The 16,235-nt window shown below is 51.9% G+C and overlaps 2 protein-coding genes across 2 annotated transcripts; one reads left to right on the forward strand and one right to left on the reverse strand.

Annotated features, from left to right (window-relative positions):
• Positions 1–603: 603 nt before the first annotated feature.
• Positions 604–1,759, forward strand: QC762_200990 (uncharacterized protein; the record flags this gene model as incomplete). The annotated part of the gene is made up of 2 exons (XM_062886990.1): positions 604–987; positions 1,058–1,759. 2 exons carry the CDS (start codon positions 604–606, stop codon positions 1,757–1,759), a joined length of 1,086 nt encoding a protein of 361 aa, XP_062746761.1.
• A 115-nt stretch (positions 1,760–1,874) lies between these two features.
• QC762_201000 (uncharacterized protein) lies at positions 1,875–7,830 on the reverse strand. Its single transcript, XM_062886991.1, has 2 exons — positions 3,647–7,830; positions 1,875–3,592 (listed from the first exon to the last, which is right to left on the reverse strand). Exons 1-2 carry the CDS (start codon positions 6,723–6,725, stop codon positions 2,574–2,576), a joined length of 4,098 nt encoding a protein of 1,365 aa, XP_062746762.1. The 5' UTR covers positions 6,726–7,830; the 3' UTR covers positions 1,875–2,573.
• Positions 7,831–16,235: the final 8,405 nt, after the last annotated feature.

A 16,235-nucleotide genomic window follows, 5' to 3' on the forward strand; every position in this document is an offset into this window, starting at 1 on the left:
TCTTCTTCTTTTTTTTGGGGGGGGGTTTGCTGTTCGGCAGGTACGGGTATTGTCGATTCTGCATCCGAGGAATCTGATGATGGTGGACCAAGAAGGTAAGCAATCGATATTAACCACCAGGATGTGTTCGATCGTCAAAGTGTCACTAGGACCCCTTCTCCCACATGAATTCCGCAACGTTGCTCTTCCTTCCCCCCCCAAAAAATTGCGGCATTCTATGACATCTCGCGGCATCGAAGAATGGCACAAGACAGTCAGCTGATTCCTCTGTCTTGGGCAGCTGCCACCACACCAACAGCCCTACTATTTGCTAGACACAAATGAAAATAGACTCTATAATGCCACGGGAACCCCTCGAAGTTGTATTGGGCGCAGGAATCTCGAACCGTTTTCCCAATATGACCGGTTCGTTTATTCTAGAAAAAAAGTCGTGGGGGTTGTGTGCGCGGGTTGTGGTATCAATCACGGCCTTGTATTCTGTAAATTGGGGGTTTGAGAGAGATAAGCCTGGACCGTTGTTAGGGTCTAATCGATAAGCGCACCTCACCCCGCCAGGGGCAGGCATCTTCCGACACGGATACGGGATAGCCCCCCGGCAATTTCATGCAGCTTCCCGCAGCGTTTTGGATCCACCCGCCCGAACTTCTGCACTTTGATCGGTGGGGCCGCCGATGTCAGCACCGAACATTCAGAATTCCATACACCAGCAGCACAGCAACAGTGACGATGGCCTCAGCTACAGCAACCCCACCAAAACCCTCCGCAAGGACAAACCAGCCGGCGCCTTCGCTGTGGTCTATCCCAGCCCCTCTCCAAAAGCTTTTCAACCAGTTCCCCCTCGTAACCCTCGACCCGAACCCCCTCCCAGCGCGGTCTCAAACGCTTACCTCGGCGTCCGACACCCTCCCAACACTTTATATCTTCTCCTCCGACGAGGATGCGCTGGAAGGGAAACCATCAATAAACCCAACATGTCTTAAATGGCAGGTCAGTGGCCCTGTCCCCTTGCTCCCGTTCCTGTCCATACCCCAGCTAACCCCCCTCCCCCACCCTTCAGACCCTCCTCCACCTCTCCCACGTCCCCTTCCTAACCTCCCCCTCCTCAAACCACGCCTCTCCCACCGGCTCCCTCCCCTTCCTCCTCCCGCCCCGAACTGTCTCTCCTAACCCGATCCCCTCAACCTCCATCCCCCTTTACATCTCCCGCCACACCAACTCCCCCTCCCCCCTTCCCACCTCCCCCCGTTCGGAAGCCTACCTCTCCCTCCTAACCCCCCTCCGCCTAGCCTTCCTCCAAACCCTCTACCTCACCCCTGCCTTCACCCCCCTCCTCAAAAAATTCTACATCGACCCATCAACCCGCTCCTCACTCCTGGGAACAATCCTCCAAACCCAACTATCAGCCGCAGCCTCCTCCGCAGTGTTGCAAGGTCTGGGTTTGCACAGCCAGACAGGAACAGGCGGCATCGACTCTGAGAACCTCTACGCCGACGCAGCCGAGGCTTTGGACTCGCTCGCGATCCTCCTGCAGGAATCCCAAACGGGCTGGTTTTTTGGGGAGGAGAAACCGAGCGAGTTCGACGCTGGGTTGTATGGTTATGTGGGGGTTATAATGGCGCACATGGACACGCCAGAGGGGAGGTTGGGAGGGCTGGTGAGGAGAGCTGGGGGTGGTGGAGGAGAGTTGGTTGGCTGGTGGGAGAGGATTAGACGCGAGGCATGGGGGGGTGATGGTTTATCAGAGGGGGGGGAGAAATAAATGTGTGGTTGGGAGGCGGTTGGTTGCATGATAGAAAGAGGGGAAAATGCATATATGAAAACGAAGGATGGAGAGATACCCAGGCATATATGAGCATTCCAAGATTAAATTATTTGTCTCTTTCTAGTGTCATCATCATCATCATCCTGTGAAAGACAGTGTCTGCCTATCATCTATATACACCTCGTCAGCACTCCAATCTTGAAAATCAATACGCACGACATTAAAGGGGTAACAAACACACAAAACACAAACAACCACACCCAAGATAAACAAAACCGGTGCTTTTAAAAATAACGCTGCCTGCTGCTATGTTGCGCTCGCTAATGCAAATAACTTGCCCAAAAAGCTCTGCGACATTGACCACCGCATGACTCTGCAATCATCACCGTACCCCTCTCCACATTTTCCACACCCTCAGTCAACAGTGCCCAGCCTCGCGGCCTGCCTGTATAAACACAATACCAGTCCATCCGTCCACCTGCAGATCTTCTAGATAGGTACACGTCCAAAATAAAACTAAAAACAAATACATCGAATGGTAAGAGAGAAAGGAAAATATAGCCACATATCAATGATGGCTTCAGCTGTGTTGCGTGCGTGCGTGCGGTAAATGGTATCACTCTTTCCCACCTCCCTGATAATGATACCCTCGCCCCCCCCGCCCCCCAAATTAACGTTGTAGCTTTCCCATCTTTTGAAACTCCCAAGAGAAACTCATGTCTTTTGGATAGAGATGTCGCCCAACGCTTGTATAGAAATGACAAAAAAAAATCGACGTCAGTCATGACTGCAATAGTGATTAAGAAAAAGATCAAAAGCCCTTGAAAGGATCGTCCCTCGTATACCATTCATCCACTTCATTCTCAGTGGTTGCTCTGGTACCTCGGCTGTGGTAGCTGTCCCGTTGTCGGCTCCGGCTGGCTTGACGCCTCGACTCCTTGCTCCTCCTACGAGCAGCATGTCGACAGTCGTCGTCCCGCTCATGGGCATCCTCATACGGGGTATCGCTGAATCGGCTGAACGCTAGAGGGCTGATAAAGGCCTCCATGCGCACAGTGCCAATGGCGTCAAAGAAATTGGGACCGTTTGGCCGGTTCGAAGCTTCAGAGGTCCGCACCGACCCTGTTCCCCAGGTGATGGCGCTGGATGCCCCTGTGATGGCGCTCGCCGCTGCATTGCTATAAACATCCGATGATCCCGCAATGCTGTTTCCTGCCGTACTATTCGATGAGGCATGGTGGCCTCCACCTCCTAGCGGTGTCGAGAAGCCTCCCGAGAAGCCTCGGAAGGAGAGCGGTGGTGGCACGTGGCCGCCAGTGTTGCTACGCTTGCGGCCGTGTACTCCACGCTCGCCATACCGTGTGATGGGAGGTGGTGCAGCCGTGTCTGTGGATTCCTCGCGCGTGTGGGATGGAATGGAATAGAGATCAGGCATCGGTGGCCGGTAGCCCCCGATGGCGGGGGGTGCGCTGTCCACCTCCAATGATGATGAGGGCTCGATGGGATCAGACTTGATCACCGGCGCTCCGGTCTTGGCCTTGGTAAGGCGAATCGAGTCTCTAATCGGTCGCCGTACTTTGGGCTTGGGCAACTCATACTGCTCCGGCGATGGCTTCGCTTGTGGCACGGGCAAACTCTCCGGGATGGCCTGGTTGGAGTGGGCAAGGAATGAAAGCGAGTTCAACCAGATGTAATGACGCTCGGCGCTGGAAGCCGTAAACTTGAGGGCGCGTTGCGGCGTCAGGATCAAGATAGACCTGTTGAATAGCGGACCAGCTCCCCTGGGAGGCGGATTGTCGTCCTTGACATCGATGACGGATTGAATCGTGACTGAAGAGGGGTTAGTATCGGTCCGGAACATTGTGTTGATTCGTGAAAACGTACGCTTGCGGCCAGATTTGCCCAGAAGAGCACCTCCCGTGGTCGGTTGCTTGCTGCTCCAGAGGATACAACGGTCATATGGCTGAAGCCAAACCCATCTCTTGTGACGATCATTGCTGGTGTCATCGCCACCCTTGACATCTGCCATCCCAAACGATTTGCGTCTCCGCACATACTTGTACATCCACTCACCCACCATCGTCTGAGCAATCGCTTCCACAACCGTAAATGCCTTCTCCTTCGGTTCTGCCTGCGAAGCGGCGGTCGTCTCCCCAGTGGTTGCCGTGTTGGACGAGGGCTGGGACCTGTGGGACCTATACTTGGCGTACGTATTGGACTCCTTGTGCCGGGGCGTAGTAATGTCATTTGATGGCAATGGGGGAAGATCCGGGCTCTCGGGGATATCGACCGACTCGTTGAAACGAGACGGTGAGCGAGATGGCCGACGCCTCTGCCCACGCGGGAGACCTGTGGCTGAGCGCACCTTGCGAATGCTACCAGCGCGATAATGACTCCGGCTCGAGCCTCGTTTGTGCCAAGTATCCGACCCTCTACTCGGGCTTCGTCCTTCACTTGGAGCGCTACCGCTCAATGGCGGTTTCCTCGAGCTGGCGCGTGTGGGGATCGGGAATGGTGGCTCCTTGGTATCTGTCAGACTTGGGCTTCTAGCCCTCGAGTGTGAGTTGATGCCGCTCTGGATCAAGGCAGCTCTGCGCATAACACTGGCCTTGGTTCCAAACGCTGGGCGGGGTCCGCCACGGCGAGAGCCCGAGCTGTTGATCCCCGAGTCCTGGGTCTCGCGAGTCTGAGAGATAATGTTGGTCGAGCCGTAGCCACCATAGCCATCAGGCTCATCAATCAGACGCGGCGAGTATCCGCTGTTCGCCTTGGGTGAGAAAGCAGACTCGGAGGTCTCAGAGCCTCGTTTGCCCATCCTGCTCGAGCTATCTATGGTCCTAGGAGCCGAAGGCGCAGATAATGCTGTCCTGTACTCCGAGTCGCTGACGTCGAGATCCATAAACTCGTCACCCTCATCCGTGCTGTTGCCATCAAAGCCGGCAAACAGGCTGCTGATTCTATGCGGCCTCCTGATTGCGGCAGATCGGCTTGATACTGGTCCATTGTCATTGTTGCCAGGATAAACATCTCTAGCTTCTTCTGACACAGGGGAAGAAACAACAGGCGGCGACGATGGAATATCAACGATGCTTCGCTTGCTGGTCAACCGGCGGGGGTTGCGAGGTGGTGGCACATCTCCAGGAACTAGAGTGAATTTCCGGAAGTCATCGGTGGGTAAATCTGGTGTGGGTAAAGCTGGCGAGACTGGCCGTGACGTGATCGCTGACGGGTGCAGGTGTGGAGGCAACTTGGCCAAACGCTTGTCCACACGGATTTCCTCTGTCTGCATAGAAGATGATGCTGTAGGTGGGCTAGAGATCAAGGAAACTTGGCAGCCAAAGTCTTTGGTCAACTGCGGCAAGAGAGGCTGTCTAGGTGTGCTGGGACGGCTTGAAGGAGGAATGATGCTAATGCTGGGAATCGACAGAACTGGAAGCTGGAGCGGTGGGGCAATGTCCTCTGTCTGGGTAGATGAAGAGACCATGGCAGGGATTTGAGGCTTTGGCGTTGGGGGCAAATCTTGGAAAGGCGTCCTGGGTGTCTTTGGTGGACTCAGGGGCTGTTCCAGTGTTTGAGAGGATCCATTGACCATCAAATTGCTGGTCGATGTCTTGATGGCAAGCGGCTGGCCAATTTGCACCCGCTTCTTTCTCTGGTTTGCTTCAATTTCGAGATCAGCACGGGGCGGGCTGTTCATGTTGTACAATCTTTCATATCTCTGCATGAAGGGTGAGGGCTCGGGTGTTGTTGGTTTCACTGCAGTGATTGTTGGTGACGGCGGAGGCGATGGCTGAACACCAGTGTCGACGTACACAGCCTTTGGGGCTACTGACTCAGTCTCGTCACCCTCTTGAATGGTGCCGCCCTCCAGCCTCTCTAGAGCCGTAGCGCTAAAAGCAAGCCTTGATCGATGCACGCTTCCGGATCTCATCAAGCTATCATTGCTCTGTCCTCTCCTGTGCGTCTTGGACATGATGCTGTCCCGGCTCATGTTGCGTAAATGTGTGCGATGAGGCCCATTAGACAGCACACTCTCCCGACCACCATAATTGCTCTCCTCGTCAAATCCATCCAGCTCGTCGGCCAGAGAGTTCATCCCGTTCGTCTTGGGGGAAGCTAAGAGCGAAAACCTGGTATTGCTGGTCAAACTCATGGTTCGGACACTGGCGGCATCATTCTCCCTGCCGCTCTCCTCGCCTTCGCTCTCGTGATGATTGAGTATCCCATTCTCTCCAGCGACTTGGACGGCTTGGAATGCTGTGACTTCATCAATCACCGCCTTCAGTCGACTTTCCGCAACGTGAATCTTCCGCTCCAGCTTTCTTTTCTCCTCTTCCCATTCGTCCTTTTCCTTTTCCCATTGTCGATGTACCCGTTCCGAATCCTCCTCCTGGTTCCTCAGCTTCTTCTGGGTGATGTCGAGTCGTTTTTTGGTCTCGGCAGCTGAGTCGACAGCCTCGTCACGTTCTCGAGCCAACTCACCAAGTGCCGAGGACGTTCCACCTTCCAGCAAGACCAACTGACGTTTTAATGACCGGCTCTCCTTGTCTGTAGATACCACCCTGGCCTGAAGAGACTCGGATTCCCCTCGAACAGCATCCAATGAAGATTCCAGGCTTTCAATGAGCTTCAACTTGTCCTCCTGATCTCTTCTTAGGGACAGAATCTCCGATACCAGATTGGCATGCAACGTTGGCGTAAAACGTTTGCTGTCAATACTGACCGGCTCATCAGAGCAAAACTCTCTTGCAGACATCATCGACGCCCTATCCATCCTCTCACCATTGAGCGGCGCTGGTGATCGACTCTTTCCATTCTTCCCGGGGGGGGTCACCGAGCGTTTTGACTTGCGTGAGCCTCGTGATACGTTTCGCGAAGGGACTCGGTAAGGTGTGTCTGCAGGTGTCGGCAAGGACGCAACCGGTACGGTCGACTCATCTTCGGTTTCCCATGCGCCAACCATCTTTGCGGCCTCTTGATATCTCGGTTCTGCAGAAAGATGCCGCCTCGTACTCGATACAGGCGAAGAAGTCTAGCACATTTCCACCAACCGATCAGTTGTCGGGTATTAGAACGGACCTCGGAAGAGGATGCAACGGTGATCACTAATGCCTTCGGACTGAGTGGCCATGTCCGCGCAGTTAGTAGTGTTCCCCAAGGTCAGTGTGTTTGAAACAGCGATCCTGCAAGATGTTGCATAAGGCACGGGGTTACCCCCACTTCCCAAACGTCAAAGCTGATGCTGTGGAATATGCGTAGGGCTTTCGTGCGCCCAGAGTTGAAGTTATAGCATGATATATTATGAGATGCCGTTCTTGGGACAGGTCCGGCATTGGGAGACTTGTGTTCATGAAGGGGCGGGGCATGAAGGGTGAAACCATGTTCAACAGAAACAACTTACCAGACACTCAAGACCCAAAGGTCTTGCACTAGAGTGAGGGTTCGCAGTCGGTATTTCCAACCGGCATCCCCTCAAGGCAGTGTGGGCTTGTGAGGGGGTGGAGCTCTGGACACCTGATGGGTTTGGCTGAAGTGAGGAGGCGGGGCGAATGCGTCAAGTGTTCAACCTCAATGACGGAAGAGAAGCTACCACAAGGCATGTGTGATCAGTACATCCCATCCCGATGCTCGACCTAATGTAGGCTACCAAAGATTGCCCCTCAGGCCTGTGACCCAAGAGATCGTCGTTCGCACTTACCGAGCACCACTTGTAGTTTGACGCAGGTGATGTGTCAAGCAAAGTCTAATAGAGTTTGGAACTGGTCGGAGGAAGCCGCAAGATGCACGAACGAACCAAGGGGTATCGGGTATCAGAAAGTCGGAAACAAAAAAAAACGGAGAAGGAAGCGAAGGATCTCGTGAGCGTGAGGGTTGTAGGTGCGAGAGAGGGCGTATTAGCGAGTGTGAGAAAGATATAAGTGAGGTTGAGAATGGAAAGGTAAGGCGTCGCCGGTCAGCGTCGAGATGCGATGCTCGTGAGACACGACAGACAGACAACCTCCGAACCCGAAGGGAGGAAGAAGAGAAAGACGTCGTCGACAGCTACGAGACGACAAGCATCGTGGTTTGACAAAAGTCAAGAGGCCCCGAGAAGGCCTGGTCGAGTTATGTACGAGCTCTCCACTTTTCGCCCACTCGTTCCATCAGCAAATGGGCTGGTGGGGCCTGCCGAATGACAACCCTGGAGCAGTTCCCACCCAGCAGACCAGGGGCTACTCGGGAAGCCACCAGGGGGCCCCCTTCCAGGCCTTTTTTGGCCTGTTCCTTTGGTGACGTTCGAGTTCAAGTTTCCCGCTGTCCCACGGCTGGCTGCAGACGGGCGACGAACACAGTCTGTGCTGCGGCAGATGGGATGAAGCGTCTGAAAGAGTATCCTCACAAGATAATCATTTCCGCCTCACCCGCCAGAAAACACGCAGCAAGAGTCTGGTCTGCTTTTGTCTGCAATGTCCGACCGAGCGTCTTGAGTGCCATCACGGTCCCTGCCCAAAGCCATGCGTCGCGAATCTGAACAGCCCAGTTCGATAATTACACTACGACGCTGGCCACACGCCCGAACACCTGGGTCTGGAAAGGGGCCAGCCTTATTTAGCAATTCCTGGAGTTGATCCTCCATCATCATTGGAAAGGATGGGATACAGTTGAAACGGCCAGCAATGTGCCTGCTGCAAAGAAATCACATTTTCCTGGAGTTGAGCCGTTGGTTCTTCAACACTTTTTGCATCGAGGTGGAAGGATGTTCCCTGTTTGCGCATATTCAAGTGGCCCAAGCTCTCTCAAACTTCGAGAAATGTCCCGAGCTTGGATCCTGGCCATCTGCAGTAGCTCGTTCATGTTCATGCGGCATCAACTGACACTTGTTGACAGGCAATGACAGCAGCCTTCTTTCTCTTCCTCGTTGTTCTGCTTCTTCAAGTTATCAGCATTCATTCATCCCATTTCTGAGGCAAACAAAGCATTGCCATACAGTGTCGAATTAAAAACGCTCTCAACCGGGGTCAACCTCGAAAAAGGGGAATGGGCTAAGCCTCTTTGGCGACAAGGCCTTCTGTGACGGGCGGCTGGCAGCGAATGGGAAGCCAGTCCAGAGCGAGACAAATTTCCAGATGTGATGGCCTGCTGCCGATCTCGCGAAACCCTGACCCGAACTTTGCTCCCGAATCCGCGCACCGTGAACTTTAACTGATCCTAAAGACAGACCTGTGCGGGATCGACCGAGACCCACATCCACCCCGAAATGAGCCTCCAGATGGAGTCTTGACACAGCAACGGAGTAACATCTGCCAGTCTCATCATCAACTCGCAACAAAGACCTGAAAAGTCTATGGTGGTTTCCAAGTTGGTGATGTGGTGGTGTAGGTAGTGTACATACATGTGCGAGCGCGGCGTGGCACATGTCTCAAACTTCAGGCCCAGTTGAAGGTTGCCCAAAGGGGAATTGTGGAGGTCCTTAATTGAACGCAACTCCCCCCCCTCCCCCACTGCGGGAGCATGCCCGCTCGCCGTACCTTATCACCGGAACGCCAGGGAACGCCAGGCCTTGGTCAACCAGCTACCTAACCGAATGAGACGGTTGTTCCTCTTTCTTGCGCGCAGGCAAGCTGAGAAGTGAGGCGAGCCGCTTGGCTTGGCCGTCATCTCGACTGGATGATATCAAAAGTTGCCCGCCATCCTTCAACAAGAGGACTCCGGAGGTTCAACGCCTGTGCCGCTGTCTGACGGGAAGCGGCATCGAAAACTGTGGATAGATATCACAGCGGGGAAGCAACGGCTTCCTCGCTGAATTCGAACTGCTGCTGCTGTGCGACAGTCAACCAACAGGCCCATCCCCATTTAAAAGGTCCCGGCCCCGGTCCCCGTCCTGATGCTACACACGTGCAAAAAGGACCCCGTTTTCCAATATTCACCGGAGATCGGATACGGCCTCTTGCCTTGACTGTGAAGGTCAGTCAGCATGATGATGAACAACAGCACTTTCCCGGAAAATCAGATAACAGAAGACATTTCTGTCTCATGGCCAATCATTTCCACCAGACAGCTTAGACTGGTGAAACGGTCGTCACGCAAAAAGAAACTGGACGAAGAAGAAAACCCTTGCCCAATCCACCCCCGCCAACAGCCAGGCTGCGGCGCCCGTCACGGGGGTTTGAAGATTGATTGGAAGCTCAGTACCGGGAAGGCAAGCCAGCGGCGTTGGAGGAGGGCAGCATTCACCCTCCAACAGGTTCAGCAAGTTCGAGGCCGCGTCTGCGCGACCCCGCGCCCTTTTTATTTTCAACGCGTTATTCGTCGAGCCATTGGCCAATCAGTGTTTGGGGTTTGCCTGCAACAAAGGAGGAACTTTGAACTTGGTAGCGGGGTGAGTGGTGAGTGGTGAGTGGTGAATAGTGAAGAGTTTACTACTCGAAGTTGAGGGCCAACGCGGGGACCTCGTTCAGCTCAATGAGTTTGGTCGAGGAATACGAAGGCCAGTGTTGGGACCAGCAGGATCAGGATTTCGCAATCGAGATTTGGGAAAGTTCCCTCCCCTCATCAGTGCCGTGCCACCGAGGTTTCTTGGAGTCAAAGTCGAGAGGGAGGGTTTACTTGCCTCTCATCTCAACGCTCAAATGCTACCCCTCTGTCGATTACCCGGACTGACTACCCATGCACTTGCGTTCAATGAACCCAACCGAGCCGAAAGGCTCTCTCATCCAGTGAGACCGGTGCCGAAGTGGTATTAGCAAGACGACGGTGGGGATTTGGTTGTGTCTGATGAAGTCCGGTTCATCACCTCGCCTGCCTCGCATGCGGTTGAAGTTTTTTGCTCTCCACTAGCGAGGCTGCATAGGTTATTGCAACCACGGAACAAGTTGTGGTCAAGATCAAAACGCAGCGGGTATATTGCTCGCTACGCTGGGTTGGACGGTCCGGTTTTGTTTGGTTTTGTTTTGTTTTCTTCAACTGTTGTTGAGTTGTTTCTTTTCCACTGTTGCTGGGTTTCACTTTCTCCAGGAACAAAAGCTTTCTCGAGTTCGCTCGCTTATAATATGTGCTTCTGTTCTGCATCACTAGCATGCTTTTTGCTGCATGAATGGGCCTTGTGCTGCAGGATTTTCCAGTGCGGTTCTGTTGTTTCTCCCTTGTCCCTGCAGCTGCAGTGCAGTGTAGGTTTGCATAGAAGGTACATACGCGCCGCTCCGCCGTAAGCTGTCACTTACATGCATACATGCAGTTGATGATGACTGCATGTTGTTTATGAGGGTCTGAAACGGAAAATGCGTTTTTATATATTGGATGGATGGATGGATGGATGGGTATGGGAGGGGTACTATGGGGAAGGGGAAGGGATGGTCGATTACTTGCAGCCGGTCAGGGTTTGTTTGTGATGCCGGTAGTTTGAGGGGAGGGGGGGGAGGTGCTTGGCCGATGGAATCGCCTTCGAATGATTTTGAACGATGATGTCAAGAGAATATCATGTCATGTCTCGGGATTTAATAGCCATGAGGGTTGGGAAGTAGAGACGAGTGTTTTCTGTGAGACCATGAGACGACTTCCATGAGACCGGAGGTTTTACACCTCAGCTTACAAGGGTGATAAGTATCACCGGTCTCTCGGCCCGTGATGGCAACATAGCGGAGTGAAGCGACAGTCGCTTGATCTCGTGATCTATCTATCTGCTACAAGCGCACACCACCGGACAAGTGCCTGGGATGGTAGGTAGAGTTGAAACGAGACAGCCGAGACATAACTTCAGGTACCCGTGGAAAGCAAGAAATGTTCTCCTTCTGTGCCACAAGGTTGTTTGTGGGCCGAGACATGACGGACAGAGACATGCTTCGTCCGGCTCTGTCCGGTGGGGGCATGATTTTGGTGTCTTTTGCGTCAGCTCTGGACATATGGCGTGGTGAACCTGGCTCAGGAGACCAGAAGTGATACCTGCTGTTTAATGATTAGAAAACAAAAAGTCTGTCTCTGTGGCTGTCGTGTATCGGGATCAATCTCGCTTGCGTCGCTTGAGAAGGTTGAGATCAACTTTGCCGTCACCTGGTAAGGGGGAAATAGGGAGTGATGTTGTGGTGGATTACGAGAAAAGGAAGGATGGAGACTATGGTTGAGTCGAGATGGGTTCTGGCATCTGGGTCCCGCGATGCTGTTAAATCTTATGAATGATAGGGAGGGTTATAGTTTTGAGACTGAGAGCGGTTGGAAGACTGAAGGAATTCCAGGGAGTGTCTAGTAGGTGAGAGTGGTGAAGGCATAACCCAGGAAGTTGAAGAGGAAGGGACGGGACTCTGGGGGAAAAGAAATGAAAGCAGCAAGGCAAAGTTACCTTGGAATACATACCTGAAGGTCGTGCTGGCACATCCTCCTGAACCTAATAACCACTAATGTAAGCAACCAGTATGAGATTTCCTCTGATGATGAACCGAGATAGGTATAAACTTGAAGTCGAGTACAAGCTATTGACTCATACAAAAGATACACATGGAAACTCTCATTGTTAGTCCTCCACACACCAGGTACCTAGATAACTCAGGTAGGTAAGGTACCTTGAGCTGTACCAATAAGGAACAGCAGGACTTGCTCAATATTCTCCATCAACAAGTCTCGTAATGACCTTCTTGCTTACTATATTGGTTGATGTTCCTTCCAAACTCTACAGCTCCCTGGCCTGTTTCTGTTTTGCATCACCGTAGGCCCTGAACCATCCTAACGTACCTCCTATGAACATGTGTTCCAAGTGAGCTGAAAGGCCAAGATGACCTTTGCCTGCTGAAGCGGCCAAGCTACGTGGCTTGTTTACTTTTTATTGTGATGAAATAATAGTGAACATAAGGTAATCTTTGACCTCAACACATTCAATCTGGTCAGCGAGAAGCCTTACAATAAACGACATATCTGTGTCTTTTTCCACAATTACATCCTCATACCTTTCTACAAATGCTTCTAGAAACACAACGCTACATGCCGTGTTCGACACTCTATGTCTTCTGAACAGTCATCTTATGCTTTGAGTAGATCCACATGTGCTTTCCCACTGCATATAAGACGACATCATTAGTCACTACGGGTGCTTTTTATATGTTCTTATGTGTACTGGCTGACTGGTTCTCGACCTAATTCAGAGAGCAGAGTTCACTGCCATATCAAACCTCGCACACCTTAGGCAAAAGCTTTACTCTGCCAATGAAGCTGGTCTCGGAAAGCTAGCTTTCTGCTCAGTTTTACATCATCATTATGGGAATTAGGGCCCCGAAAAAGATTTAATAGGCTTTCAAAGATAGTTAAGGTAGTTGATAGGCCCTTCAAAATTCGGCCCTAGCTAGCATGCCTCCAGGGATAGCCAACAGGCATTCAGAGGAGCTGAGAGGAATGTCCGTCATCCTCTGCAGTCTTTTCCCATCGTAGTTGTCCATCATTACACCCATAATGTGGTCACGTCGATAGAGTATCTATTCAACAACTGGTGTCATATATCCGGATCACTATTGAGCTTGAATGGGGGAATAAGTACATAACCTTCCTCATGGTCAGCGAAGAACTGGATAAGATAAATGTTTCGGTCTCCAATATTTATCCAATTTTAGTAATCTAACTGTAAAGCTTTTATCAGACGCCAGAAAACAAAGGAATGTACGCTCAGAGTTCCACACAGAGACCTTATATTGCATATAATAACAGCTATTGGAACAGACCGTCTTCCGGGTTTTTTTGCAGCAAAAATCAGTAACCGCAGACGGTGGGTGTTGGAGGCATAGAGAGAAGCAGATCTCTCACATCATACTTTTACCCAGTTTGATAGCTTTGTTATTCTTGATAATATGGCTTTGATTCAGGCAGAGTTAAACCTCGATCTTACGGTGTCTCTGTTTGTGCTAGTTCTTAGTTGTTCCAAATCTTGGACATGTTGAGAGGCTTCAGAAGTCTTTGAACTCTTCTGTTATGTACCTACTACCTACACTTACCAAATTGACTTATAACCTCGTCTCGTCTCTAGTACCTACCGCATGAAGCCGGTGAGCAATAAGAAGCCCATCCCATTTTCCGGGTTAGTCTGCCCAACTCAGCCATGCACATTAAAGTGTTCTGGCAACATGATAACTCCAAAGACTACCAGGCCCCGACTTCGGACCACACTGGTGAAGATGCCATCAGCCCGGGAGATGAATTTACCGTCGGTGAAATTCTCTAAAATTACCATACATATGCCGGTCGATCTCAGACCCAATGCCCGGCACCCTCCCATCATGCGAACATAGAGTCGGTATCCCAACAACTACGTGGTCGATGTCCTAGTATAGACATGAAGACGGAGTGTACCGACACCCGCGATGGACTTTTCCTATCTCGTTTATCACACTGCTCTTGCCACTGCCTCAACCCAGCTCATCAGTCCTCCTACCTTCGTGAAGCGCCCAGCTGGGCCGGTCCAACTTAGGTCGCAAGACGGGAGCTAAAAACGGCGGCTTATCCATCTCGATATCAAGATCGTCCTCGAAAGGATCGCGGTCCGCTGTGCCTTTCCCTAGACTTCCCGTCTGTCGCCTCATCTACTTGTAAGCAAGAAATCCCCGGTCCAACTGCATTGCTCTTTATCTCTCTGCCTGGTCCCCAAGAGTCAAAGCGTGCATACTTTCATCATGTTCTTGCCCTGAAAGTTGTAAGATATCACCAATCCTCCCGTCTTGGCCATGCCACCCCCATCTGTCCGGAAGAACTGCTGTTGTAACTGACCGGTAAGGTGAGCTGGAGGACCCTGAAGGATAAGGGGGGCGAGGATAAGGGTTGGTATACGGGCCTACCTTAGTTAACTAGGACTCTTTAACCAAGTCAGGAAAGGTAATGGTATCAATGGGATATCTATAGCCCGGTATGCGTTGATAAGGACCTAGCAAGGTGAGGCGTTCACGTTCGCTTAACCTTACCAGGATCGCAACTCCTCCCCCATCTTTCCCACTTGCGATGAAACGAACCATCTGCGCCATCACACCGGTCGAGATATTGAGGGAGAATAATCAAATGTTGATAATGAAAAACCAATGGCGCAAGAAACGTGACAAAGAGAGCACACAATTCAGCTTGACAAAACCTTGGGTAGCCTTCCACCACCCGCGAACGTGGGGGCTTGTCGAGGAAGCACCTTCTCAAAATCATCACGAAACTTCCGTGCCTTCCTACACCATCCAGCCAAACCCGCACGTGGATGATAAGATTCTTCACTTTTGGTGTGTATCGTGCCCTGCCCTGATGATTGTGACGAAATTGTTCCTGTTCCTGCCCAACGCTTTCAAACATCCCACATGAGAGAGTCAACACCCTCGGTGACCGCGTCAGGCAGGTCACCTTGGGTAGTCCGTCCCTTGGGTAAATCACATCCCAATCTTTTTTACCTGTCAGGTACCGAAATGATGCCATCCCAAATGTTCTCTCTCTCTCTCTCTCTCTCAACCCCCCCCTCCCCCCCCAAAAAAAAAAATATGATCTTGCATCGATCCCTCATTCCCCAAAAGCCTTGCTGGCGGCGCATCACGCTTGTCCGTCCCAGCACCAACCTCCCGGAATTTCCCAAGTTCCCAAAAATTCCCCCCCAAAAAGTGGACACCCGGCACTTGCCCACAACCAACCGGACACTCCCCCGGAATCCCTCCTCGACGTTGAAAGTGGATTTTCTTTCTGGCTACCAAAAAAATCTAAAAGTAAGCACCCTGATGGCCTGGCCTGCCTTCTCTCTCTTTTATGACACAACCCATGTGGAAACACAAGAGGTTGGCGGGGGGAGCGGGCTCCATAGCACGGTACTGTATTGAACTTTTGTGTAGCGCTATGGGGAATCTTTGACATAGATATTCCAGCGGTGAGGCACCGGTCTCCAGAGACAGGACGAATTAAAAATCTTTACGGAGTAATGAACGGAGCACCCCAGCACGGAGCGAATCCCGGTGGTTCGGGATTTTTCTCTTCAAGCCCGAGGATTTTCATTAACGGGGGGCCATGGAAAAGGGGAAGATCAGATAATTAGGTTGGGACCTTCCGGATGTGTTCAAGGGGCCGGGAGGCCGGTGGTCCCGCCCCCCCGGGGACCGGAGAGGGATACCCGGAGTGGATGTTTGGGAGTTTGCTGGGTCAGTGGAGTTTTTTAGTTGTTGAAAAAGTTCGGAGGTGTCGGTATCGACTGATGATAATACCTGTTGAATGATTTGAAGGAATAAGATCCATGGTCGAAGAAAAAGGGGATATGGAGACAGGAAAAGAGAGAAGGTAACATCCAATCTTGGCTCTTTTGCGTGCATCTCGGCCCAGAGAAAAAAGCGGTGATCAGCAACTTTTTTGGCACTGACATTTACAAGGGTCTCTCCGTCCTTCAACGGTCTTGATGCCGTTGCCGACCCTCCACTTTGATATGCCAACAGCTGTCTTTCTTTCTCACCCAACCCTTCGAGTGAAGGTATACCGATTTAGCCGGGCTGGCTGGTGCTGCAGTTCGTTGACC

The sequence above is a fragment of the Podospora pseudocomata genome (genome assembly GCF_035222375.1).
Source record: "Podospora pseudocomata strain CBS 415.72m chromosome 2 map unlocalized CBS415.72m_2, whole genome shotgun sequence".
In the NCBI taxonomy this organism is placed as follows: Eukaryota; Fungi; Ascomycota; class Sordariomycetes; order Sordariales; family Podosporaceae; genus Podospora; species Podospora pseudocomata.